The sequence below is a fragment of the Schistocerca cancellata genome, chromosome 3 (assembly GCF_023864275.1).
Source record: "Schistocerca cancellata isolate TAMUIC-IGC-003103 chromosome 3, iqSchCanc2.1, whole genome shotgun sequence".
NCBI lineage: Eukaryota > Metazoa > Arthropoda > Insecta > Orthoptera > Acrididae > Schistocerca > Schistocerca cancellata.
This window is the reverse complement of record NC_064628.1, coordinates 326143314-326169990: the sequence shown is the minus strand read 5'-3', so window position 1 is coordinate 326169990 and position 26677 is coordinate 326143314. Positions and strand designations below refer to the sequence as shown.

The 26677-nt window shown below is 40.7% G+C and overlaps 1 protein-coding gene across 5 annotated transcripts in view; it reads right to left on the bottom strand.

Annotated features, from left to right (window-relative positions):
• LOC126175019 (inositol polyphosphate-5-phosphatase A) overlaps positions 1–26677 on the bottom strand; it is a 275390-nt gene that overhangs the window by 201509 nt on the left and 47204 nt on the right. For all 5 annotated transcript variants that reach the window (XM_049921515.1, XM_049921517.1, XM_049921511.1 and 2 more), the window contains 4 exons: positions 23138–23179; positions 17079–17179; positions 7522–7609; positions 7360–7423 (listed from right to left, as the gene is read on the bottom strand). In XM_049921515.1, the coding sequence (XP_049777472.1) occupies positions 7360–7423; positions 7522–7609; positions 17079–17179; positions 23138–23179 (295 nt within the window). The remainder of the gene's footprint in view (positions 1–7359; positions 7424–7521; positions 7610–17078; positions 17180–23137; positions 23180–26677) is intronic.

Here is a 26677-nt window from a genome sequence, read left to right as displayed (position 1 = left end):
TGGAACGGAAGCCACCATCCATAATATTTCCATCAAACTGCATTCATCTTAATGGTAATGAAACTGGGGCAGTTTTCAATGTGAGTGATGAGTCAAAATGCAAAGTAAGTGATTTAAAAGTAGAAGAATTCGACAATGTGTCAACTGACAATAATTCTTTAGAAAATTGAAGCTTGAGTATTGAAAGACGAAGTGGTGGTGACCAACAGGATTACCGTAGTTGGGAAAAGTTGCACAACACAGTGAGATTGTTACGGTCAAATATTTACAGTTCAAAGAATTGGTATTCATAGCCAAGCACTCCATCACCAGAAATTTCACTAGTTTTGCCAATTGCTTTTCAGTAATTAAGTCCACAGGGCCTCGCAGATGAAACAAACAAATATGAGACAACATTTCAAAAGAATCCTCTTTGTAATGGCTTTAAAAATGTGACTGTTGGAATTGTAAACATTTCTGGGAGTGATTCAAAACCTAATGATTAATCAAAAGTCCAACATCAAATACTGCTTTTATAACTTTTTTTCCAAACAGTTTTATTTGGATGTGATTTCATGTTGTATATTTATACAAAGCTTTTGGATGTTACATGTAGGCCCTCAAACACAGACGAAGTCTTCTCTGCTACATACAAAATGTTCTATGTCCAGAGGATATACTTTAAATACTCTGTTCGAGGCAGTGTTGTTGGCATTGATAAAGTACAGCACTTACAAAGGCCACATCAGTTTCAGAATGTAAAATGTACAAGAACCAATGAAAGGGACATGCCTTCTTACATTTTGACTGATTATTTTAGAGGTTTTGCCATTTTATGTCCTACTCTATTACAGCCATCTTACAAGGGTAGTTCAAAATGTAAAGTAACAAGTCTTCTATAAGACAGCAGAAATGGGAAACACTGTGCCCGATACTGGAGTAAATTAAGAGGGGGAACCCCACTTGTTGTTATCATCATAGGGTTGCCACATTACTCAGACAGAACACTTCTCCCAGTAGTCCAATATGTTATTCATGGTATCCATCACACAATAAATGGAGACGTTATGTTTCTGTGCAGTCTGCTTCACATTGACATGGCAATCATCTTGAATCAACCCTCTGACATGGCAAACATTGTCATCTGATGTAGCCGTGCCTGGCCACCCTGACAGCTCTTATCTCTTCTGTTCTTGCTATATCAAATTGCACCTGTTTTCATCACGTTACACTCGTTCCATAAACTTCCACTGGCTGGTGAAGAACTGCGAACTGCAGCAACAGAAAAACTACATTACATCCTGCCCTTCAATTGTCACAACGTGTCTGACAATGTCTCTATCATGAACTTTTATTTCAAGTAACAATAGTACAGTTTCCTCCATCTACAGACAGCATTTGAAAGCTTTGATCATTTCTTCTATCTAGATATTGAAGTTGATTTCCATAGGATCCGTACATATTATAAAATTGGATATATGTGTGTTGCACATCTCCTCCTAAACCAGTGGACTGAATTCAACCAAACTTTGTACATGTATCTCTTACTGCATGGAAAGAGCCACTGTAAGGGTAAGAACTACCTACCTATCAAAGGGGTGGGTGTGAAAAAGAAGTGAGCCCAAAATGCATGAATACTTAGGCTTCATTTGTCCAGTAGTTGAGAATGAGTGATCTTAGTGACTTGCAACAAATTTTACACATAATTTCAAACCTTTACGAAACTTTTTCTCCCTGACAGCCGCCACATAATGGTGAAAGGAAGAAAGTTTATCACTCACTACATATTTGCTGTTCACACAGTAAAACTACTGTATCAAGAATGTTGTTTTAATTTATTATTCCTTTACTGCTAACTGCATTTACAACACATTTTGCAGACAGTATCCACGTTTGCCACTGAATGTACCTACAAAATTATATCATTTTATGGCACACTCGTCTGGAGATAAAGAGTCCAAACACAGATGCATGAGAAACTGTCGCATCATACACGACATTTAAATTTTTTGCTTCTTTACTACTAACTCTACTCAAAAAACATTTCACTGTCAGTATCCAAACAACCCATTGAATGTAACTACAAAATTATATCATTGTACAACACACAATTCAGGAGGTATGATGTCATGAACATTGAGATGCATGAAAACGAAACTGCACAGCATAATTCACTACAGATACATGGGAACTACGAATACAAATATGTGTGAAATATGTTAAATATATGCAAAATTATGTGAGATGTGTCGGCGTAGGCAAAGTTAAGGGTAAAAAAGCACCACTTATACCCCTCAACTGATCTCGAGCAAACTTGGCCCATATACTACTTACTTTCTGGAAAGAAATACTGTGGGGTAAGAACCACCAACCTCCTATAGGCGAAAGGTGATAACATTGAGAGTGAAGGGGGTGGGAGGAGATGGACTTATAGAAGGTTGGAATAAATACATATATGGGCAACACAGGGTGCTCATTAGTATTTATGTATCTTTGAGACATCATTACATTACGTATCAAGTCACCCATGTAGAACAGAGTCTTGCAGCATCAAACTTAGCATACACTAGAACCACCATACACTGATTAGCCAGAACATTATGACCACGTACCTAATAGTCGGTATGTCCAAATCTGGCACAGATAACAGTGGCGATGCAACATGGCATGAAAGCAATGAGGCCTTTGTAGGTTGCTTGAGAAGGCCAGCACCACAGCTGCAAATGCAAGCCACCTAATTCCTGTAAATTCCAGGGAGGGAGGGGTGATGATTTCTGACACCGTGTTCAATCACATTCTAGATGTGTTTGTTTGGATTCAGATCTGGCTTGTTGGAAGGCCAGCACAGCAATTGGAACCCACCACCGAGTTCCTCGAACTGCTCCATTACACTCCTGGCCTCGTGATATGGTGCATTATCTCACTGAAAAATGCCACTGCCATTGGGAAACATGATCGTCATGAAAGTATGCATCGAGTCTGCAACCAGTGTACGATACTCCTAGGCCATCATGGTGCCTTGCACGAGCTCCTCTGGAGCCATGGATACCCACGTGAATGTTCCCCAGAGTACAACGGAGCTGCTGCTAATGGTTATCCATCGCACAACACAGGTGTCAAGGAGCTGTTCCCCGGGAAGACAATGGATTCACACACACCCATCAGCATGATGAAAAATGTATCAGGATTCATCAGATTATGGAATGTGCTGCCACTGTGCCAGCATCCAATGCTGGTGGTCATGTACCCATTTCATTCATAGTTGCCGATGTTTAGGTGCTAACATTTGTAGATGCGTGGGTTATCAGCTGCAGAGGCTCATCATTAGGAGAGTTAGGTGCATTGTGTGCTCAGACACACTTGCACTCTGCCCAGCATTAACTTTTTATGTTAGTTTGCCACATGTCCTGTTTCACTAGTCTGACCAGCCTATGACGTCAGATATTTGTGATGAAAGGTGGCAGCCCAACCTTACACTATCTGAACATGGTTTCATCTTGGTTTTGCCATGTGTTTTAGACACTCACCACATCACTCCTGGAACACTCGACAAGTCGTGCAGCACAAAGAGGTTTGGACATTGTGCAAAACTGGTGCATTAAACATGATCTGAGGGTTAATCTTAAGAAGACTGTTGTGGTGCCATTTATGAAGAGAGATATTCAACACTCAAGTTGCAATCTAAAGCTCTTCCATGAAACTCTACCTGTGAAGGAGATGGTGAAATCTCTAGGGGGGAACCTTAGATGAGAAACTAACGTGGACTCCTCATATTAAGAGTATCTGCTCCAAGGCAAAAAGTACTCTAGTGAGTAATAGAAGAGCTTGTGGCAAAAACTGGGGCCTAAGCGCAAGGGGTACGCATTAGATATACACCACTGTAGTCAGACCTAGGATTTCTTACGGCGCCGTTGTGTGGTGAAAGAAGGTAGAACAGCGGGTTGCAGCTAAGGAGCTTGCTAAGGTGCAGAGATTGCCCTGCTTAGCCACAGCAGGTGGAATTAGCAGCACATCAACTGCTGGAATGGAAGCCATGCTGGACATGCCTCCACTACACCTTTGGGTCCAGATGGAGGCAGCAGCTGGGGCACACATACTTAAAACTGGCAAAAACTGGGTCTCATTCAGATATCCAGAATCACACACTAACATAGTGAGTGAGGTAAATATAGGAATGGCTGGGAAATGCCTGCTGACTATATAACAACTCCAAACTGCTTCGACAAGCCTTACAATATAATAACTGGAAGCAGGGAGCAGTGGGAAAAAACAGTTTGATACCTTACATGGGACATCGTTTGGTTCACTGATGGTTCAAAAATAGACCAAGGCATTGGGGCAAGGGTGTACGGGGTTCAGTAAAGACTGGAGGACATCATCTCCCTAAGAAAACTGGCCTCAGTATTCCAAGCTGAAATTACTGCAATCAAGGCATGTGTCGAGGAGAATATGTGTAGGTACTACAAAGATCATAGCATCTACATCTATGCAGACAACCAGGCAGCCCTCAAATCATTGGCAGCTCCTGCAACAAGATCTAAGATTGTTGCAGAATGCCACAGGGCTCTGGTGGAGCTAGGGGGGAAGGAATAGGGTACACCTAGTGTGGGTCCCTGGCCACTCAGGGATCTGTGGCAATGAACAAACCGACAGATTGGCTAGGATGGGGATAACAACTCCATTTATTGGACTGGAACCCATCCTGACAATCACCAAGGCTATGATCAAATTGGAACTACGGAACTGGCTTAGGAAACAGCACGTAGAATATGGGACCAAGGTCCATAAACAAAAACGTGGTAAGGTAATGATGCCCAAGAAGCTCTGTAATCCTGGGATTGAACAGGAAAGAGATCAAACTCATGACTGGACTGATGACCGGCCATGGGAATTTCAAAAAACACCTACACACAATGGGTATAACAGAAGAGGACCCTAAATGTAGGATCTGTGATGAGGGTGAAGAAACTGCATCACACCTAATCTTTGAATGCATGGCACTGGAGAGTAAAAAATACAGAATCTTCAGGACAACTAGACCTGAAGAAATTGTGTCTAACAAAAAACTGGTAGACAGACTCCTTGCACTATTTAAGGGCATTGGTTGACTTTACTAGATATACAGGGAGTGATACCACACATCAACTTAGTTTTGTTGTGGACAGTGGTGGGTTAGTCCTAAGCTGTTTTAGCTTCCCTGTTAAAATCAAATCAATCCTAATTCATATTATAAGCAACAAGTTTAATATTTTTTGACAATGGTAATTAAACCTGAAAGACAGCAGACACAATTATTTAACAAAGTTATTCAGTTCAAAGCAAAAAATGTTGCAGATACGGGAAAAAAGAAAAAACAGGAAAAAACAAAATTCACAAGGAATGAAGTAGCTTTTGAAGAGAATGAGATGCAACCTGTCTGAGATTTTGCCCACCACACCAAGAATAGCTTTTTGTCGCCTTCCTATTCTCTGCACCATCCTTGTCAGACCCTATGCTCCTTCTGGACTCTCCTGCCTACCCTATGGCTCCTATCCCTGTGACCATCCCCGTTGCAAGACTTGCCCTATGCACCCTCTACTACCATCTATTCCAGCCCTGTAACTGACAAAACATATACTATCAAAGGGAGAGCCACCTGTGAAACGACGTGTCATATACCAGCTGTTATGTAAACACCGTTCGGCTTTTTACATTGGTGTGACTACCACCCAGTTATCAGTCAGGATGAATGGGCATAGGCAGAGGGTTTATACAGGCAACACATAATATCCTGTTGCACAGCATTCTGTACAACATGACGGTTGTGACCTTGGTGCCTGTTTCATCACATGCACCATCTGGATTCTTCCCCCAGACACCAGTTTCTCAGAACTCCGCAGGTGGGTATTAGCACTACAACAAGTCCTTGGTTCTTACCACCCACCTGGCCTTAATTAAAGTTATTTCCTTCCATCTCAATATTTGTTAACAGTAACTACTACTTTCTTCACTCCATTTTAGTTTTCTACATCTTTCATTTTCTGACTTGTCTATTTTTCACCAGCCCCTCTCCCACCTCTGTTACATACAATGCACTTAGCTTTTCACTCTCTTAATAACTTTTGCACGACGTTTAAGTAGTAATCTCTGTCTTGCATATTACCCTATCTTCCACTTTTAAGCTCTCAGATTTTTAAAAGCTTGCAAATATTTAAATCCTTGTGTGTGTGTGTGTGTGTGTGTGTGTGTGTGTGTGTGTGTGTGTGTGTGTGTGTGTGTGTGTTTCCCTGCTGCTGCTGCTTGGTGAATAGATTTTTTTATTTATCTGTTTATATTATATTTCTAATGGTGGATAACATACCACAAGTTCCCGGATTCTTAACTTACAGAATCTCAGTGACAGTTTGTTACTGATTACAGATCAAAATATTACATATTTTTGCATTAGTATCACAATGCTGCTCTATTTGCAACAGAACTATGAAATATCCTAGTGATTGTAGAGGGGAAAGAAAGGTTGAACATTTTCCAAGTTTCAAATTCATAAAAATAGAACATAATGCACAGTGCAAAGCCCTTACAATAAACTGCACAAAACTCTGAAGTTTCTTTTGGGTGAATAAATACACTAATTTTGATAAGCATGGCATCAAACATTTACCTTATTATTTTAAAGAGACCATTTTTATATCAATGACACTGCTCTAGTTGTTTAAATGTTGTATTTATTTAGTTTGCAAAATGAAGGAAATGAAGTTTGTCGTTGTGCAATTCCATATAAAATATGTCCTGGAGGAACTCTTCAACCATTTATTCAATGGTATGAATAAAACAGCAACCAAATAACCTTATTCATTTGACTTATTTATTTATTTAAGCAATATCAATCTAATACATACATTTCACACTTACAAGTACTAATCAGAAATGTGTTGAAATTATGTTCAGGATTTCAGATAAAATCTAATTTACAATTTAATACTGTAACATTAAAGTCAAATGAAAGTTTATTTACTGCAGTCTTCACACCAATGCCCGAAACATGCTCTCTAATTAGTGGCAATTTTTCCTTTCTTCAGAATCTGTGCATCTTTTATTTTCTAATATTTTACCTTCAGGTGACAATGCTTTGATAGAGTAAGAGTAGAGAAACTTATTTTTTTAGTTTAAGAAACACAACAACCGGCAAAAAAGTGGCTGGCTGCTGTATTTGTTGAAGTAATATAATTCACAGCAATGGAACTCCACCACCAGTTATATGGATAGATTAATTTTATTTTTTTTCAACTGGAATAATCCAAAAAATTCAATACAGTGCTATTAGCATCCTATACCAATTTATAGCTTTATTGCTCAGTTATGGTACAAGACATGAAAATAATGAATCTACTGAAGACATACCTGAAAAATCCCACATCAGAACATCAGATAATGATTCATGTACGAAGTAAAAGTTCCCCAGGGCCTGAAAAACAAGATACTTATAAATAACAAAAAAAGATACTTATAAATAACAAAAAACATATATTTAACAGCAGTGACAGGTTCATGGTATGTGCTTACTGTGAAATGTTCCGCAGATGAGTAATCTTCATCAAGATAAACTCTCACACGATCAAATAAGCGCAGTTCTTCACTTGACATAAGCAACCTGAAACAATGTAACAAGATGACAAGCCTGGTACGTGCAGGACACCACACAAACTAGGCAAATTACATCACTGGAAACTTCATCTGGAATGCTTTATTGGGGGGAAAATTTAAAAAGTAGATTAGCATATTTTATAACTAATTAAAATCTTTAAACAAATTAAAGTAATTGCAACAATAATTAGTAGTTGGTTACACAGCAAAAATGTGTGTTTATTCTTTAAGTTTCCTGCAGTATAGATAATATACAAAGTTTTATATACTGAGCATGGTTAACAGATTTTTTTTTTATGTTTTGTTTAAGCACATTTTCATTACATTCATCATATGCTAATGAGCACAGAGATCATGTGTGTCCACTTCTTAACTTTAAACCTCAATAAAGAAAATGATATATTCTCATTATTTCAGCTCCAACAAGCTACTTCACTGATTTTGACCTTACACAATACAGGGGATGTGCAAAATAATGTGAACATGGGAAAGATTTATTAACCCCATCTGCCCACAATACAACTGCGATTCTTCTAGGAATACTGGCATGAAGTGGAATGTTATACCACTCTTCAATCAGAACCTCTTCTAACTCCTATAGTGACGAGGGATGCGGAAATCTGCTCCATGGTTTGCACTTTAATACCGCACGCAAGGGTTCGATGATGTTCAAATCTGTGAACTGTGCTGGCCAGGGAAGATGCTGTAGTTCAGTTGCATGCTCCTCATACTAGGATTGTACTGTCCTGGCTGTGTGAATAGTTGCATTATCGACCTGAAGTATGGCATAATTGGTGGGGAACAACATTTGAATCATGGGGTGCACCTGATCACCTAAAACATTCGCATAATTGTTGGCTTTCAGAAGGCCTCTGACCAGCAGAATACCATGATATGGCTGCCCACACCATCACACTTTTATTTCCATGCTTAACCGTTGGCATCAAGCGATCAGGATTGTAGGCTTCTTTTGGTGTTCTTCGTACAAAAACCCTGCCGATGTTGGAAATAACAAAAATGTTGACTCGTTGGACCTTATGACGTGTTTCCACTGATCAGCCATCCAGGATTTATGCTCCTGACACCACGTTTTACACTTTTTTTCATTGGTTGTCATCACTAATGGTTTCGGTATAGCAGTTCGTCCATGAATAGTCCCTTTATGGAGTTCTCAGTGGACACTGTTGATAGAGACAGGTCCTCTAAGATGACTACTGAGCTCTTCAGTCACTTCAGCCACCATAGTTTTGTGTTGTTTTGACAGAATTAGTGTTAGCCTACGATGATCTCTTTTATTTAGTTTTGATCTGCACCGACTATTACATTTACACGATGATGTCTTTCCATGATTTGTGTAGGCTGTCACAACTGTTGAAACAGTTGCTCTTGGAACATTCAACAAGTTGGCTGTCTTGGTTACTGATGCTCCAGCTAATCGGGCCCACACAATCTGCATTCTTTGGAACTGTGTTAGGTCTTTTATTGCACACCAGCCTCAGCCTCTGAATGCAAATGCAAAGTGTGGACTACTCGTAAACAACCTGCGCTGATGCCTAGCCTGTACTGAACACACACAGTCCAGCAGGGCACATGCCTTACCTGTGTTGTTGACCATTAAACAACCATTAAATTACTATCACTGTTCACATTAGTTTGCCTACACCCCCCCCCCCCCCCCCAGCAAACTGTCTCTGAAGATAATGCATATTATAGCTTGCGCCAGTTTTTTCAATTCTGTGACCCACTCAGATGGCTGAGCATGCTAGTGCACTGCTTCCAGGATATGAAGTGCCAAGCCTGTCCTGGACTGAATCTGCCTTGCAGATTAAGGATGAGGGCTGGTGAACCAGTCATTGTGGATGTGGTTTTTAGGCAGCTTCTCACATCCAGCTACATTAATCTGGTACCCACAACCCATTTCAGATACACACTATGCAAACATTTTAAAACCATTCTCACACTTGAGTAAGAGATTTACCCTACACACACACATATGGCATACACAATTTCCATTCTGAAGGGGGGGGGGGGGGGGGCAGGGGGTGTCAAAAGGCATTCGGCCTCCAACTACTACATCAGCAAAACCCATATAACAACGCTGACCCCATAGAGGAATGAGGAAAGGCAAAATAATAATAAGCAACAGCAGGAGGAGGAGGAGGAGGAGAAACATCATTTTCAATTCTATGTATAACTGAAACCATATGCCACTATTAATTTGTTAAGTAGACATAATTATGAGTATTCCTCTTGCAATTTTCCACCTACTGAACCTTCTACAATGGTTGGTCTTGCATTCACCAGTAAACTTCTTTATAAGTAAACATCCAGCTGCAGCAATGTCACATCCCAAAATCATCAACTCCTGTCACTCCTCTGCTCCAATTGTCCATCTTTCACACCATAACAGGAAAAAAATCCCAATAAAAGCCTTAAGTTGTTTCCTTAAACCCATGGTCTTTTACAGTCTCTGTCACACACAGGTTTATTCTGCTTGTAAGATCTTCCAGGCTGTTTTACAAGAGTCATAATGACAGAGCCACTTCTTTGTGACTGAGACTGTAATACAATAAAATTATTCTTTCAACCTCCATTCATGTCTCAGCTTACTACTGAGATACACAACTCTATGTTCTTCAGTTGCTATCCTCTTAGAACTATATCTGTCTTGTATTGTGTTTCCTCACAAGAAGTGCCATTGGTTTCTCTTTTCAGGCTATATTCAAGGCTAAGAATAACCTCAATTAACTTTAAGATTCCTGTGGGTCTCCCTTACTTTCAGCAAATCCTGAAATGTAACCTTTCCTACATCTCTCAGATTTTCTTCTTACTAGGTATTAACTTTTTTTATTTACTGCATACCCTGAACAATGTAAGTGGAAGTAATAACTCTCAGATGAGTTCTCCTCTTACCAGTGTATCTTGCCAGCATTTGCCAAATTTCACAACTGCTCTCTCATCTTTGTGCAGATCCCATATTAACTTTTAGTCTTTATACAACACATCAGTATCTTTCAATACCTGAAGCTTCTCTCAATTCATTCTGGCAATTGCTTTCTGAATGTGTAGAACCATTTTTCTGTGTTTGATGTGAGAGCATCCTTTTTAGGATGTCACTTATCATTGGTATGCATACCTTCAACTGCCTCAAATTCTTGTAATTAAGTTCTTATTATTAAAATTCTTCTTATTAAGATTTTTGAGGCAAGTCTAAGTGCTCGGTACTGCTCACATTTTTGTGCTGATGGCATTTTCAGTTGAGATATGATTACTTATCTCTTAAAATACCCTGGCAGTACAACACTTTCATAAATTCTACGCCCAAGTTCGTACAGTGTATTCATCCCATTAGCATGAAAGTACTTAATCAATTGTATTGTTAGGTAATAACTGCAGGTGCTCTCTTACCTTCCATGATCTTAACTGTCTGGTCAAGTTCTGCTGTCAAAAGATCACCTCTTTGATCTTTCAGATTCACAGACTTATGGTTTCTAACATGTCGTGTCGGATGATGCCACAATATAATTTCTGTAAGTAACTCTTCCATTTCAAGGCCACACCAATACAATTTATTGCTTTCAATCAGGAGTCCACGGAAACAAATTCTTGTATGTCCAAAAATCAGTTTACTAACTTGTAAGCTAGCCATGAATTGTTTCACGACAGATTTGTTGCACAAAACTGTCTGCTGTGCACTTGTTGCATTAATGATGTCCCGAATGCATGAAACAAGCGAATATGATTTTATGGTATGGTCATGTGAGATGGGCCTTAAGTAGGTTCTTCAGAAGTTAAGGAAGTTTTCTCTAATTTGGAAGAAGCACTTCATCTCAGCAAGTAACTAGATAAACAGGATCAACTGCTTTTGTTACAATGTATTTACAAGATATTACATAAGAATTTTTCAGACATAATAGGCATTCTTTTTATCACCACACGCTGGCATTATACTACATACTAAGACCACAGTCCACAGGGAATGGCTAAGAGTTTTACTCATACTTTTCACGAAAGGAAGCCTTCCTAGCTTTCCAAAACCCCAAACCTCTTCCTGGTTCACTTTCAATAAATCTTCATGATCTGGACTCGTGGGTAAGATGGCCTCGGCATGTGTGTGCATCTGTGGATCTGTACTCTAGTTCGAGAAAGGATTTTTCCAAAGCTAGCACGTTTTATTTCTCATTTGTTTGTGCCTGTCGACAACTTGTCACTTCTGCAATTTGGTGAGTGGTCTCCTTTACTCCTAAATTATTTTCAAGAACATTCATAGTTTGACTGATGAAACCTCTGCAAAATGCAACTGCACATAAATATAGGCAGAGTTTCAATAAACTGCTTGTTGCAAAGCCATGTTATGTTCCTCATAAATCAAAAGTTCATATAAAATCATTTCCTTTCACCTAATGAAACAATGTTTCTAAGAATGTGACAAAACTATCAATATTTACAAACAGCAACATAATAAAGAAAAAATAACATTCAGGTGTCACATGAAAAGCTCATTAATACATTTGCAACAACTGTAGAATACTTTTGTTGCCCATTTTTAAATTCAATTTGTTTTTTGTCTATTTTGTTCTAATTCACAGTGCAACAATAGCCACATATTTATTTCTCTTCTCTATGGTTCCAAGACAGAAATCTATGACTATAAACCCTGAGACTTTTCTGTGTACTTTAGAATATCACAATTTTATCGGTTTTGACTGTCGAGGGTTCAGTAACATTTTTTTGAAGACGTATTCTGAATACCAGTACAGGTACAATAAGGAAGTTGTATAACTTGCAGGAACTATTAATTACTAAATGGATAGATTACTACTCACCATATAGTAGAGCTGCTGAGTCGCAGATAGGAACAACAAAATGATTGTCAAACACGTAAGCTTTTGGCCAAAAAGGCCTTCATCAAAATTAGACTACACACACACACACACACACACACACACACACACACACACACACACACGAGACCACAGTCTCTGACTACTGACGCCAGACTAAGCAGCGGTGCCTGTTGAGAGAAGCAATCTGGATGGTGAGGGTAAGGAGAGGCTGGGATGGGGAGGGGAGGGGAGGGATAGCATAGTAGAGGTCAGGGATGATAAAGTACTGCTTGTGAGATAATACAGAGACAAAGTGGAGAGATGGTAGAGCAGCTTGGTGCAGTCAGTAGGTTGGACACAGGGGCCAGTGGAAAAGGAGAGAAGTAAAAGCACTGTGGACACAAAGATGGAATAGAGGCTGTGTAGTGCTGCAGTGTGACAGGAAACAGGATAGGTGGGTGTAGAACAATGATAAATGAACATTGAGGCTAGGAAGGCTATGAGAATGTAGTATATATTGCAATAGAGTTCCCATGTGCACAATTCAGAAAAGCTGGTGTTGGTAGGAAGGATACTGATGGCACAGGCTGTGAAGCAATCCTTAAAATGGCGAACACTGTGCTGGGCAGTGTGCTCAGTAACTGGATGGTCCAGCTGTTCCTTGGCCACAGTTTGTCAGTATACATTCATGTGGACAGACATCTCATTGATTGTCATGCCCATGTAGAACACAGCACAGAGCTTGCAGCTTAGCTTGTAGATCACAGGACTGATTTCACAGGTAGCCGTGCCTCTGGTGGGACAGGTGATGCTTGTGACCAGACAAGCAGGTGATGGTGGAAAGATGTATGGCATAGATTTTGCCTCTAGCTCTATTACAGGGTTTGAGCCATGAACAAGGGGTTGCAAGCAGGGATTGTGTGGGGATGGACGAGGATATAATAATGTAGGTTGGTGGGCAGTGGAATACCACTGTGGGAGGGGTGAGAAGAATAGTGGGTAGGACAGTCCTCACATCAGGGCATGATGACGGGTAGCAAAAATCCTGGTGGAAACTGTGATTCAGTTGCTCCAGTCCTGGGTCGTACTAATCCACGAGGGGAATGCTCCTCTGTTGCTGGATGGTGGGACTTCGAGATGTGGGGGGTGACTGGAGAGGTACAGCAGGAGAGATCTGTTTCTGTACAAAGTTGGGAGGTAATTACATTCTATGAAGGCCTCAGTGATACCCTTCGTGTATTTTGAGAGGGACTGCTCTTCACTACAGATGTGACGGCCACGGGTGGGCAGGCCGAATGGAAGAGTCTTCTTGGAATGGAATGGGTGGCAGCTGCCGAAGTGGGGGTATTGCTGGTGGTTAGTAAGAGTTATACGGACAGAGGTACTGATGTGTTCATTTTTTGAGGTGGAGGTCAACATTGAGGAAGGTGGCTTTTTGGGTTGAGGAGGATCAGATGAAGCGAATGGGGGAGACGGTGTTGAGGTTCTGGAGAAATGTGGATAGGGTGCCCTCACCCTCAATCCAGATCACGAAAATGTCATCAATTAATCTGAATCAGGTGAGGAGGTTAGGATTCTGGGGGTGGTTAGAAAGGACTCCTCAAAATGGCTCATGAATGGGGTGGCAAAGGGTTATGCCATGTGGGTGCTCATTGCTCATTACCTCAGAATTGTTTGTATGTGATGCCTTCACAGGAGAAGTAATTGTGGGTGAGGATACGGTTGGTCATGACAACCTGGAAGGAAAGGTAGGTTTGGAATCTGTCAGGCTTTGAGAAAGGTAGTGTTCAATAGCAGCAAGGTCATGGGCATTTGGGATGTTAGTGTAAGAGGAGGTGACATCAATAGTGATGAAAAGGGCACCATGGGATAAATGAGCAGGAACTGTTGAGAGTAGGTGGAGGAAATGGCTGTTATCTTTTATATATGAGGGAGGTCGAGGTGATAGGGTGGTAGAGGTGAGTAGAGAGATGGACTCGCTGCGGTGGGCCTACGGATTTGAGGAGAGACTGCAGATCTTGCTGGATTTCTGGAATGCAGTCACTGTGGCAGGGTTTGTAGGTGGATGAATCAGAAAGGAGGTGGAGCCCTTCCATCAGGTAATCTTTGCAGTTCAAAACAGTGGTGGATCCTTTGTCAACAGACAGGATTATAAGGTCAGAATCAATTTTTAGCTGGTGGATTGCAGTTCTTTCTGGAGATGTATGGTTAACGTGCAAGTTGAGCGATCTGGGGAATAAAAGTGAGGCAAGGTTCGAGGTTAAGAAATTCTGGAAAGTTAGCAGGTGGTGATTTGGGGGCAGTGGGGGTGGATCACAGTTGGATAAAGGAGTGAACTCAGTTAGGCAGGGTTCAACACTGGTCTTTGGTTGAGTCTGACTGGCAGAGTTGGTGGCAAAAGAAGTGTTTCTGCTTTAAAAAGACCAGAGAAGGAGACGAAGTCCTTAACAAGTCCTGCAAGACTTAATTTGAGAGTGGGGCAAAAGGTGAGGCCTTTTTAAGGGGCTGCTAATTATGTCGGGCTAAGGCTTTTGAGTAAAGGTTCATGACTGTGTTTCAGGTACACTGAAGACCTGGATTCTGGTTATTTGTGGTATGGAGTGTTGGTGGGTTGGGTAAATGTAGTATGTCTGTGAGGCAGGGTTTGCCAGCTTTGAGGGAATGTGGGGGAGGCTGTTGTACAAGTAGTGATAGTGTGTACCAAGGCGGAAGAAGGAAGTGATCAGGTTGGAGAGTACTTTGAGGTAGCACTGCGCATGCTACTCTAGTTTCTGTAGCGCAAGAGCTTCAATGTGTGATACGGGATCCAGGAATTTGGGATTGCAAAGCAGGAGAATTTTACAGGTGGAGAGGAGGTATTGCAAGGAGGTTTGAGCCTGACTGAATGTTTTACAGGACAATGTCAGTGAAGGTTAAGGACTGGCACAATCTGAACAGGTGGAAGTCATTGTGGAAGGAAAGGTTGCAGCCGGAGGTATGTAGTTTGATGGTAAGCCATTTTGGAGGATTCCATGAGCCAAGCAATGAACAAATCCAGGGTGTGACAATGGACACCCACATGGCATCATCCTATGCAAACTTATTCAAGGGAGTCCTTTCTAATTGCCCAGAATCCTAAACTGCTCAACTGGTTCAGATTCACTGCTATCTTCGTGATCTGGATCAAGTGCAAGGGCACCCTATTCACATTCCTCCAGAACCTCAACCCCTTTTCCCTCAATCACTTTGCCTGGTCCTCCTCAACCCAACAAGCCACCTTCCTTGCTGTTGACCTCCACCTCAAAGATGACTACATCAGTACGTCTGTCCACATCAGACCTACCAACCATCAGCAATACCTACACTTTGATGGCTGCCACCTGTTCCAGACCAGGAAGTCCCTTCCATACAGCCTAGCCACCTGTGCCATCCCAACTGTAGCAGCAAAGAGCCCCCTTCAAATATACCAAAGGTCTCACTGAAGCATTCACAGAATGTAATTACCCTCCCAACCTTGTACAGAAACAGATCTCCCATGCCTTATCTCTCCAGTCACCTTCCCCTCCACCTCCCAAAGTCCCACTGTCCAGCCACAGAGGAGCATTCCCCTCGTGACTCAGTACCACCCAGGACTGAAGCAACTGAATAACATACATTATACATATAACCTACATTATATCCTTGTCCATCCCTTCACAACCCCTGCTCCCAACCCCTTGGCTCATAGCTCACATCCCTGTAACAGGTCTAGATGCAAGACCTGTCCCAAACATCCTCCCACCACCATCTAATCCAGTCTTGTCATACGCATCACCTATCCCATTTGAGGCATGGTTACAAATGAAACCAGTCGTGATCTACAAGCTAAGCTTCAAGCATGGTGCTGCATTCTACTTGGGCATGACAATCGACAAGCTGTCTGTCGATATGAATGGCCACCAATAAACTGTGACCAAGAAACAGCTGTACCACCCAGTTGCTGAGCACATTGCCCAAAACTATGTTCTCCATTTTAATGACTGCCTCACTGCCTGTGCCATCTGTATCCTTACTACCAACATCAGCTTTTCTGAACTGCTCAAATAGGAAGTCTCCCACAGTATATCCTATGTGTCTGAACCTTCATTAGTCATTGTCCTAAACCCACCTATCCCTGTCCCTGTCCCTGTCCCTGTTCACACTCCAGCACTACACAGCCCTCTATTCCACCTATGCACCCAGAGCCTTTACTTCTCTGTATGTTCCCACAAGCAGCACTTTACCGTCCCCCACCCGTACCCTGCTATCCTTCCCCTTCCCATCCCAGCCTCCTCCTTACCTCTACCACCCAGAATGCTTCTCCCATCATGCACCGCTGCTTGCAGTCTGGACATGGCAGCCAGATACTGTGTGTGTGTGTGTGTGTGTGTGTGTGTGTGTGTGTGTGTGTGTGTGTGTGTGTGTCATTTGCATGAGCATGTGTGTATGTTGTCTAATTCCAACAAAGGCCTTTTTGGGTGAAAGCTCAATTGTTTTACAGTCTTTTGGTTGTGCCTACCTGCAACTCATCATCTCTCCTATGTGGGTGTTGTAATCAATCCTTTTCATAATACTGCATTATTCAGTCCTGGATTTTCCATTGTTTGAACTATTGATTATGATGTATTAATTTTATTCTAAATAGATACCTACCTCACAAAGTATTCAACATGTTTCATGCTACGTTCATAGTTTTTTCCGCCAACTTCCTGACAATGTAATGCAATGAATTTTGGATCTAGTCGACTTACTGTCTGTAAATTGAAGAAAACCAGTACACATGAAATTAACAATCCTTTGAGACCATCATATCTATCAATGCAATTGAAAAAGTAAATACATTCATGTTTGCACAAAACTGTAATACAGCTGACATTTAAAACAGTGAAAAGCAAATTCATTTAGATAATTAAATGATATTCACAATGAGAACAAATAGTTAAAACAGAATAAAGTAGAAAAAGTAAGATTTGAAACTTTATGCGAAATATTCAAGTTACTTAATTTCTAAATTCAATGACAAGTTGTGTCAGGAAGAAAACATGACATATAAATAGATAATAATAAGTATTGGTTTGAAAGTTATTGATTATACTTAGGATATCCAAGGGACTCAACAGCAGGGTTATCAATTACTTTACCCACATAATCAATGAGCCAACAGAAAATTTTTACCAATACCACAGTCGGGTCAAGAGCTGTGACTGTCGCAAGAACTGTCTTACAGAGAAAAATTAACTCAGAGCACCAATACAAGTAGATGCAGAATATGCACATATAAACGCACAGCATCGAGAGGAAGTGCACAGTTGTATGTCCCACTGGGACAAGAGCTGAGATAGAAGATGTACACCATGACTGGCACACTAATATCTGTTATTCTAGCAGCACAAAATAATATAGTCCAATTTACAAAATGTTGATGGCTGTCTCTCGATGATGATTAAAGTTGCAAGCACAATTGTGTTTCATGAAGCCCAGGTAACTGTTCATCTAGGTGGAAATATATCAAAAATGTCTTTAATGAGTCAAAAGTAATTTAAGGCGAAAAAATTAGGTATCTCAACCAGTAAATTGGACTAAAGGGGATACTTTCATAGATGATAAAATACAAACTATGGTCTGTGTATCCTTGGTGCCACAACAGAAGTCCATTTGCACCACAGGTCAAGCAATACACATAATGGGCAGACTGTGAGATTGGTGGGCAAGAAAATTAGAGGGAAAAAGAGCTCCCAATGCATGTCTTAGTGTAACTGCAGCTGTTCTCAGTGTTTTCAAATTATTAAGGAGGAGATGAATGTTGGGGTTGTAGAAAAGAGTGTCCTGTATAGGGATGTTATGGCCTTAAATAAATCTTAAGCACACAATAAAATGGTTTTTGGCTGAATTTGTTTAAGGGTAGAATACCTACTTCTACGAGGAGAGTATCAGGACAACTCAACGCAGAAAGCTACAGTCCCAAGATTGACTCTACTGTGGTGCACAGGGCCTAGTAGTCCTCAAACCATTGCTGCCAACTCATGAGCGACACACCAGTCGTCCAACTGGTTAAAATAAATAACTGGTAAAATTTCACTAGAACTTTCTGATATGGTCCGTAAGAGCTATTTCCAAGGAAGCACAGTTTAATTTCTGCATGGGCAAGACTTTATCTGCTTTATGAGGAGCAACCCAGGATTATGGGCCCATATCCACATTTACCAAACAGCTGTTTGAAGACGACACACTGTTGATCGTAGAGACATAAAACTACAATACGTTCAGTCCCACAAAAATGACAATTCTGTTTCCAGCAAATGTGAAGGCAGGAGCACCCTGTGGAACACTCTTTTACTGAAAATGTAGATTGCTAAGAGTTGTATCAACTCTACCTCTGAAATGTCTCCAGAATAAGAAATTTTTATTAAAAGTTGATAGATTGCCTCAGAAGAACCATTCATTTAATGTAGCTGAGATACATGTACCTCTCAGGAAAGACTGCTACACCAGGTGTAGAAGTGTGGATGCCTTCCTGAAACCATTCCAGTTTTGAAAGGTGGTTGGTTATGGGTCTAAATTTCAAAAGCCACACAAACACTGAAAGAAAATCTCATTTCCACACAACAACAAAGTCTGTGTTAGACCACCCACTCTAGATATTTGCATAGGGCAGCAGTTAAACTGATTAGTCTGTAGCTGTCTATACTGTGAGGTTTTTACCATTTGTCAATATGGTATAATGTCAAATCTTGTTAAATATCTTCAGAACTCTGCTAGTCACTATGGTGGTGCAGTGTTGAATTCCCAGTTTCTGAAAGTGCGTTATAGGTCTACTTCTCAAATATTAAAAGACAGACTTACTTGGTTCTATTAAAATTCAGTGTTGGATAAAAACTGGTGTGAAAATGATCTGATGCTAATATTTTGGCACAGTACATCGCTAGTAATTTCATTATTTCGAAAGGATTAATATGGAGTATTCTTCTGTCTGAAACTCCACGTATTCCAGCTGGAAAATAATGTCCACTGATACAATGCAGTTTTGCCATACCTGGGCATCTGTTGCGTGTGTGTTCATTGAAGCAACACAGTCCTACTTCCACTGTTTGATGGAACTGTACTAATGTTTGTAATCATTTTATATAAAACTAGATTGTAGGCAGAGGGCTATCTCATCTGACACTGTAATGCTCTTCCTCTGTCTCTGTTGGCCTCAGCTATTCCCATGGTGTAGGCCTGAAAGAAGTCCGGAAGAGCAGTGGTCTGACTAGGTAATCACATTTGTTGTTTCTTGCACTGACTCACCAACATCTTTTTCTTGGGTTATCGTGATATAGGCATCAGAGGAGTATTCTTCCCAACTTGCTTTTTGTAGAGGCCATCTCAGAAGAGCATCCAGGGGTCTCTAACGTGGTATTGATAAAATGGTTGGGTAATGACTGCTGCTGCACAAATCACTTTGGCTTTGCCGTATGTGACAGGATGCCATTTGGACACCGAGTAATGTCTGCCCATGAACACACACTATTTCTGACATCTGTGGGAGTGTGGTCGTCAGTGCGCACTGGCAGAGCCAAGCCGTCAGACATCACATGCAAAGAGAGAGTTCACAGCTCAGCTTGCAGATGGCAACATTCATCATGTGCTTGTCAAAAGCATTATGTTGATAGTGGTATTTATTGAGGTAAAAGAATACAAGGTGACTGAGTTTAGGTCAGCATGTGGTCTTCTGTATGTACTATGAAAAGATGCAACTGCCTAACGGCCAATTCAAAATTACATTAACAATTCTGTCAAAATTACGAAAAAAGAAAATTGCAAGTCAAACCCAAAAGAAGGGTCCAGGCTTTAATAAGCCGAAAAGGTGATAGAAGTAAGCAAAGACAGCAATACTGTTCAGAACCTAAGGAAAAGCCAGATTGACTAAGACTTAACAATGGGATCAGTCAAGTCAGAGAAGAGAGGAGGGGGGGAGGGGAGGAACTGCAACAATCAACAGTATGGATCTGTTGAAATTTCCAGTTTGTTGTGATCAAATACTACACAAAATTTTATGTGTGTGAATTCCTAAGGGAACAAACTGCTGAGGTCATCCATCGGTCCCTAGACTTACATGCTACTAAAACTAGCTTATGCTAAGAACAACACACCCACCCATGCCCAAGGGAGGACTCTAACCTCCAGCAGGATGTGCCGCACAGTCAGTGAGATGGCGCCTCTAACCGCGCGGCCACTCCACATGGCTCAATGGTATACCACAACGCTTGGGCTGCAGCCAGATAGCATCAACTATTGCCATACTATTTTGGCTGAAAACCAACCAGCCATCTTCAAGTGAGTGAATAAGACTGAATGGTTGTCAGCCAAAGTATAATGAGGAGATGTTGACAATAATTAGCTGCAAGCTTGTAACTTACCAAATACTAATTATATTAATACTAAATAAATGTAAAGAATCACATTACTGCAATGATGTTCTTAATAGAAACCTATATACCACACCAATGCCAATGAAAATGTACAGTTCTATAAAGAAACACTAGAAAATTATACAGAAGTCTTGACTATCTCAAATGTTAGATGTTTGTTTTGGAGCTGATACATACAGAAGTTATTAACGAAGAAAATGAATTTTTTGAATGAATCTGTGACCATACAGATTTTTGCAGATATACTATGTGATCAAAAGTATCCGGACACCTGGTTGAAAATGACTTAGAAGTTTGTGGCGTCCTCCACCAGTAATGCTAGAACTCAATATGGTGTTGGCCCACCCTTAGCCTTGACAACAGCTTCCGCTCTCCCAGGCATATGTTCAGTCAGGTGCTGGAGGGTTTCTTGGGAAATGGCAGCACATTCTTCACACAGTGCAGCACTGAGAAGAGGTACTGATGTCGGTTGGTGAGACCTGGTACAAAGTCGGCGTTCAAAAACACAAAGGTGTTCTATAGGACTCAGATCAGGACTCTGTGCAGGCCAGTCCATTACAAGGATATTATTGTAATGTAACCACTCCGCCACAGGTCATGCATTATGAACAGGTGTTCGATCGTGTTGAAAGATGCAAATCGTCATCCCTGAATTGCTTTTCAACAGTGGGAAGCAAGAAGGTGCTTAAAACACCAATGTGGGCCTTTGCTGTTTAGTCTATAAATAGACTTATCGCTTGACCTTGCTGCCCTCCCGCAGCAGCGTCTGGCTTACGCAATCGTGGCGGTGCGCCAGCGGACGCGCACATCTAGAACACCCAGTGTGCGTGTCCAGGATAATGTTCTGCTGGCACTGTGAAAATATTCTAAGTTCAAACTACTGCATATAATATAAGTGAGCGAGAGCCGTGCAGAGGCTCATTCGCGCTGCTGCTGCTGCTGCTGCACAGGCAACTGCATTGAACGCCGCCACGATGCCTTACAGGAGAATTCGTCGCCGTTCTAAGCAGACAGTTTATAAAACCATCGAGAACATCGAGTTCGCCACAACAGCTGGGGACAAGAAGAACCGCATACCAGTTAAGAGTGTTGCTGCTACTGCACTTGTCGACGGAACTTGTGTTTTCTGTGGTTGTAGACTTAATTTTAGCATTGACATTAATGATACTTTTGATCATGGTAATGGTTGGCTCACTGTAGCCATTGTACGTGGAGGTGCGGGAGTTCCTAACGTACCTGGACTTGAAAGTTTCGTTGATAGAGACATTATCGCCTATCGTACCTATCATATGGCAGAACTTGCAAATAAACATGACCACACCATAACACCACTGCCTCCAAATTTTACTGTTGGCACTAGACACTCTGGCAGATGACGTTCACCAGGCATTCGCCATACTCACACCCTGCCATTGGATCGCCACATTGTGTACTGTGATTAGTCACTCCACGCAACATTTTTCCACTGCTCAATCGTCCAATATTTACGCTCTTTACATCAAGCGAGGTGTCGTTTGGCATTTACCGGCGTGATGTGTGGCTCATGAGCAGCTGCTCAACCATGAAATCCAAGTCCTCTCATCTCCCGCCTAACTGTCATAGTACTTGCAGTGGATTCTGATGCAGTTTGGATTTCCTGTGTAATGGTCTGGATAGATGTCTGCCTATTACAAATTACGACCCTCTTCAACTGTCGGTGGTCTCTGTCGGTCAACCGACGAGGTCTGCTTGTACGCTTTTGTGCTGTACATGTCCCTTCACGTTTCCACTTCACTATCACATCAGAAATGGTGGACCTAGCGATGTTTAGCAGTGTGGCATTGTGGAAATCTCGTGTACAGGAGTATGACACAAGTGACACCCAATCACCTGACCACATTATAAGTCTATGAGTTCCGTGGAGCGTCCCATTCTGCTCTCTCTCACGATGTCTAATGACTACTAAGGTCACTGATATGGCGTACCTGGCAGCACAATGCACCTAACATGAAAAAGTATGGTTTTGGGGGTGTCCAGATACTTTTTATCACATAGTGTATCTACAGCACCTGATTTATTATTTTTATTTATTACTTTACACATGCTTCAGCTACAACATGGAGAAGAGATATAGAAGTGATACAGTTTATTGCACAGGTGCACCCAATAGTTAAGAAACAGAAGTTACACAAAATATAAAAAGAAAAATCAAAAACTATTCTCATCTAAAATATATTCACTAAGGCATTGTGTCTACAATCATAAAATCTTACAAAAATACATCACTTATAATATACTTTCAAAACAAGTCTATCTACTTACTGATAAAAATTCTTCAATCCAAATTTTGAGCATTACTGTTGGCTGAAAGAAAAGAGAAAAGATTCAGTCAATTAGAAGCTCACAGTTAATACATAACTAACTGCTGTTTATTTTCCTTCTTCTTTTGTAATTGACATCACGCATTCTGCTATAGGTTAAATCAACTATCTACCTTCTTACCATCTAGCATAAAGACACAAGATTTAAGTCATATAAATATAAAGAGGATTAAGAAATCACTTTCAATGAAGCTTTCCGGTTTCCTACTAGTCAACTTCTTACAGCTCCATACTCATCCTTTTAGTTATATCCTCCTCCTGGTGGGAAGGGAGGGGGGGAGGGGGGGTGTCAGTGATACTGATAACCTGATAGCTTTGCCGTAGTTGCAATCAGAGCAGAGATGTATCTGTGGATAGGCTAGACTAACATAGTTCTACAGAGAAGGGACAGCAGCCTTTTCTGTGGTTGCAGGGGCAACAGTCTGGATGATTTAACTGGCGTAATGGTGATGGCACCTCCTTGGGTAAAGTATTCCATATGTAAAATAATCAGCCATTTGGATCTCCAGGAAAGGACTACCCACAGACATCATCACCAGGAGGAACAAAACTGGTGTGTCAGTGTCGGGAATGTTAGACCCAGTAATTGGGTGGGTAGATTACGGAACTGAAAAAAGGAAATGGATAAATTCAAGTAAGATATGGAGGTAATTAGTGAAGTATTGTGGCAGTGAGAAGAGGACTTCTGGTCAGGTCAGTATAGAGTTACCAACACAAAATGAAATACAAATAATGTAGGAATAGACCTAATCATGAATAAGGAAGTAGAAATGTGAGTAAGCTACTATGAATACCATTTTGAACACATTATCATAGACAAAACAGACACAAAGTCAACACCCACTACAGTAGTACAAGATCATGTGTCAATAGATCTGTAATGACAAAGAGAATGAACAAATTTATGATGAGATAAAGTACTTAGTCAGCTAGGAGAAGAAAATCTAATTGTGACTGGAAACTACTAGTAGGAGAGGGAAGAGAAGGAAAAATAGGAGGAGAATATGGACAGAGGGGCAAAGGAATGAAGGAGGACGCCACCTGGTAGAATTTTGCAGAGAGCCTAAGTTAATCACTGCTTGCACTTGGTTTAAGAATTATGAAAGAAAATTGTATGTGGCAGAGACCTGGGGACACTGTAAGGTTTCAAACTGATCATAAAGTAATACAAATTTAGCAACCACATTTTAAAGCGTAATAAATTTCCAGGGGCAGATGCGAGCTCTGGCCGTAACTGACTGATTATGAGTTACATACTGAAACTAAAGAGGTGGCAAAACGAGGTTGCTGAGAGTTTTAGAGGAAGAGTGAGGCAACACTGCACTGAATTGGGTGAAATGAATAAAATAGAAGATGGACAAGTGTTAGAGATGGAACAGTGAAGGCAGCAGAGAATCAGATAAGTAAATAGACCAGGCCTAGTAGAAATCCATAGAGAACACAGGAGGCTCCAAGTGTAACTGACAATAGGACAAAATATTAAAATGCAGCAAATGAAGCTAGTGTAAGAGAATACAAATGTCTCAGACAAATTGAACTGACAAAGCACAAATAGTTAAGAAGGAATGGTTGGAGGACACATGCAAGGCTGTGGAAGCATGCATAACTATGAAAAACATAGGTGCCGCATGTATGAAAATTAAATAGACCTTTGGAAAGAAGAGACACAGCTGTATGAATATCAAGAGCTCAGATGTAAGACCAGTACTAATGAAAGAAGGGAAGGAACATATATAAAGGACCTACATAAAGGAAACAAACTAAAGAAAAATGGTACAAAAAGAGAAGAGGAAGTAGGTGAAGATGCACTGGAAGATGCAATACTGTGAGAAGAGTTTTTGACACAATAAATTAGTTGGATGGATCAAAAATCTACTCACCAAGTGGTGGCAGAACAGACACATCAAAGAAGGTTATAATCAGGCAAGCTTTCGGAGCCAGTAGCTCCTTCATGCAGAAAGGTGAAGGGGACGAAACAAGGGGGAAGGAAAAGGACTGGAGATGTCTAGGAAAGGGTGTAAATCTTAGGAAAGTCAACCAGAACCGTGGGCCAGGGTTAGACTTAGAATGCATTGGATGAGATTTTAAATCTAGTCCAATGCAGTCCATAACAATCAGTCTTTCCTTCTCATCCTGTCTGCTGAGTCTCCCCTGACCCGCAGTTCTGTGTAACTTTCCTGAAGTCTACCCCTTTTTCTAGACCTCTCCAGTCCATTTCCTTCACACTTCTTCCTTCGCCTTCAAGCCTTCTGCCTGAGGAAGGAGCCATTGGCTCTGAAAACTTGCTTAATTATAACCTTCTTTATATATGTATTCTAATGCCACTTGGTGAATAAGACTTTTTAACCATACAATTAATTTATTGTGTGAAAAGAGTTTGATAGAGCACTGAAAAACCAAAGTGGTGACAAAACCCCTGGAATAAAAGATATTCCTTTAGAATTATTATGATCCTTTGAGGAACCAACCATGAAAAAATTATTTTGACTGGTGTGCAAGAAATACGAGGCAGGAAAAATACTCTCAGACTTCAAGAAGAACACAATACTTTGAATTCCAAAGAAGGTAGGTACTGACCAGTTTGAATATTAATGAGCCATCATTTTAACAAGTCACTGTTGCAAAATACTGACAAGTTATTTAGAGAAGAATGAAAAAACTGGTACCATGAAAGGCAATACTGACCCTATAGTCCAGTAGGGTTAAACCTAAAAATTAGACAAATCGTAAATAATTGCTACAAAAGCTTTTATTGTTTTAATGGCTTCATTTGTGGCCCAATATGACTATCCTAGGTTATCCGGTGTAAGAGGTAGGAATGTGTGTGGAATGGTATGACCCACTTATCATAGTGTGCAAGTAGTTGTAGACTGCATATTGTGTGTACTGTAGTGCAGAGTATTGGGAAGAATAGTTGAATGGAATGGTTTTGTACTCGAAAAGATGAACATCAATGAAAGTAAAATAACGGTAATGGACTAACTGAGTTACATCAGATGATGCTGGGACTTTTGATTAGGAAATGAGACATTAAAAGGAATACACAAGTTCTGCTATTTGGTCAGTAAAGTAACTGATAAGGGCTGAAATAGAGAGGATAAAAAACACAGATTGACAATACAAACAAAATAATTTCTCAAAAGGAGGAATTTCAACATCTAATACCAATTTAAGCATTAAGAATCTTTTCTGAAGGTATTTGTCTTGACTGCAGCCTTGTACGGAAGTGAAACACGGATGTTAAGCAGTTCATACAAGAAGAGAATAGAAGCATTTGGAATGTGGCACTACAGAAGTACACTGAAGCATAGATGGTCAGACCCTGTGACTAATGAGGAGATACTGAATCCTATAGGGGAAAAAAATAAATTTATTGCACAAATTGACAAAAAGAACGGGATCTATTGATAGGATACATTATGAGGCATCAAAGAATTGTTAATTTAGTACTGGAGGGAAGTTTCAGGAGTAAAAATTGCTG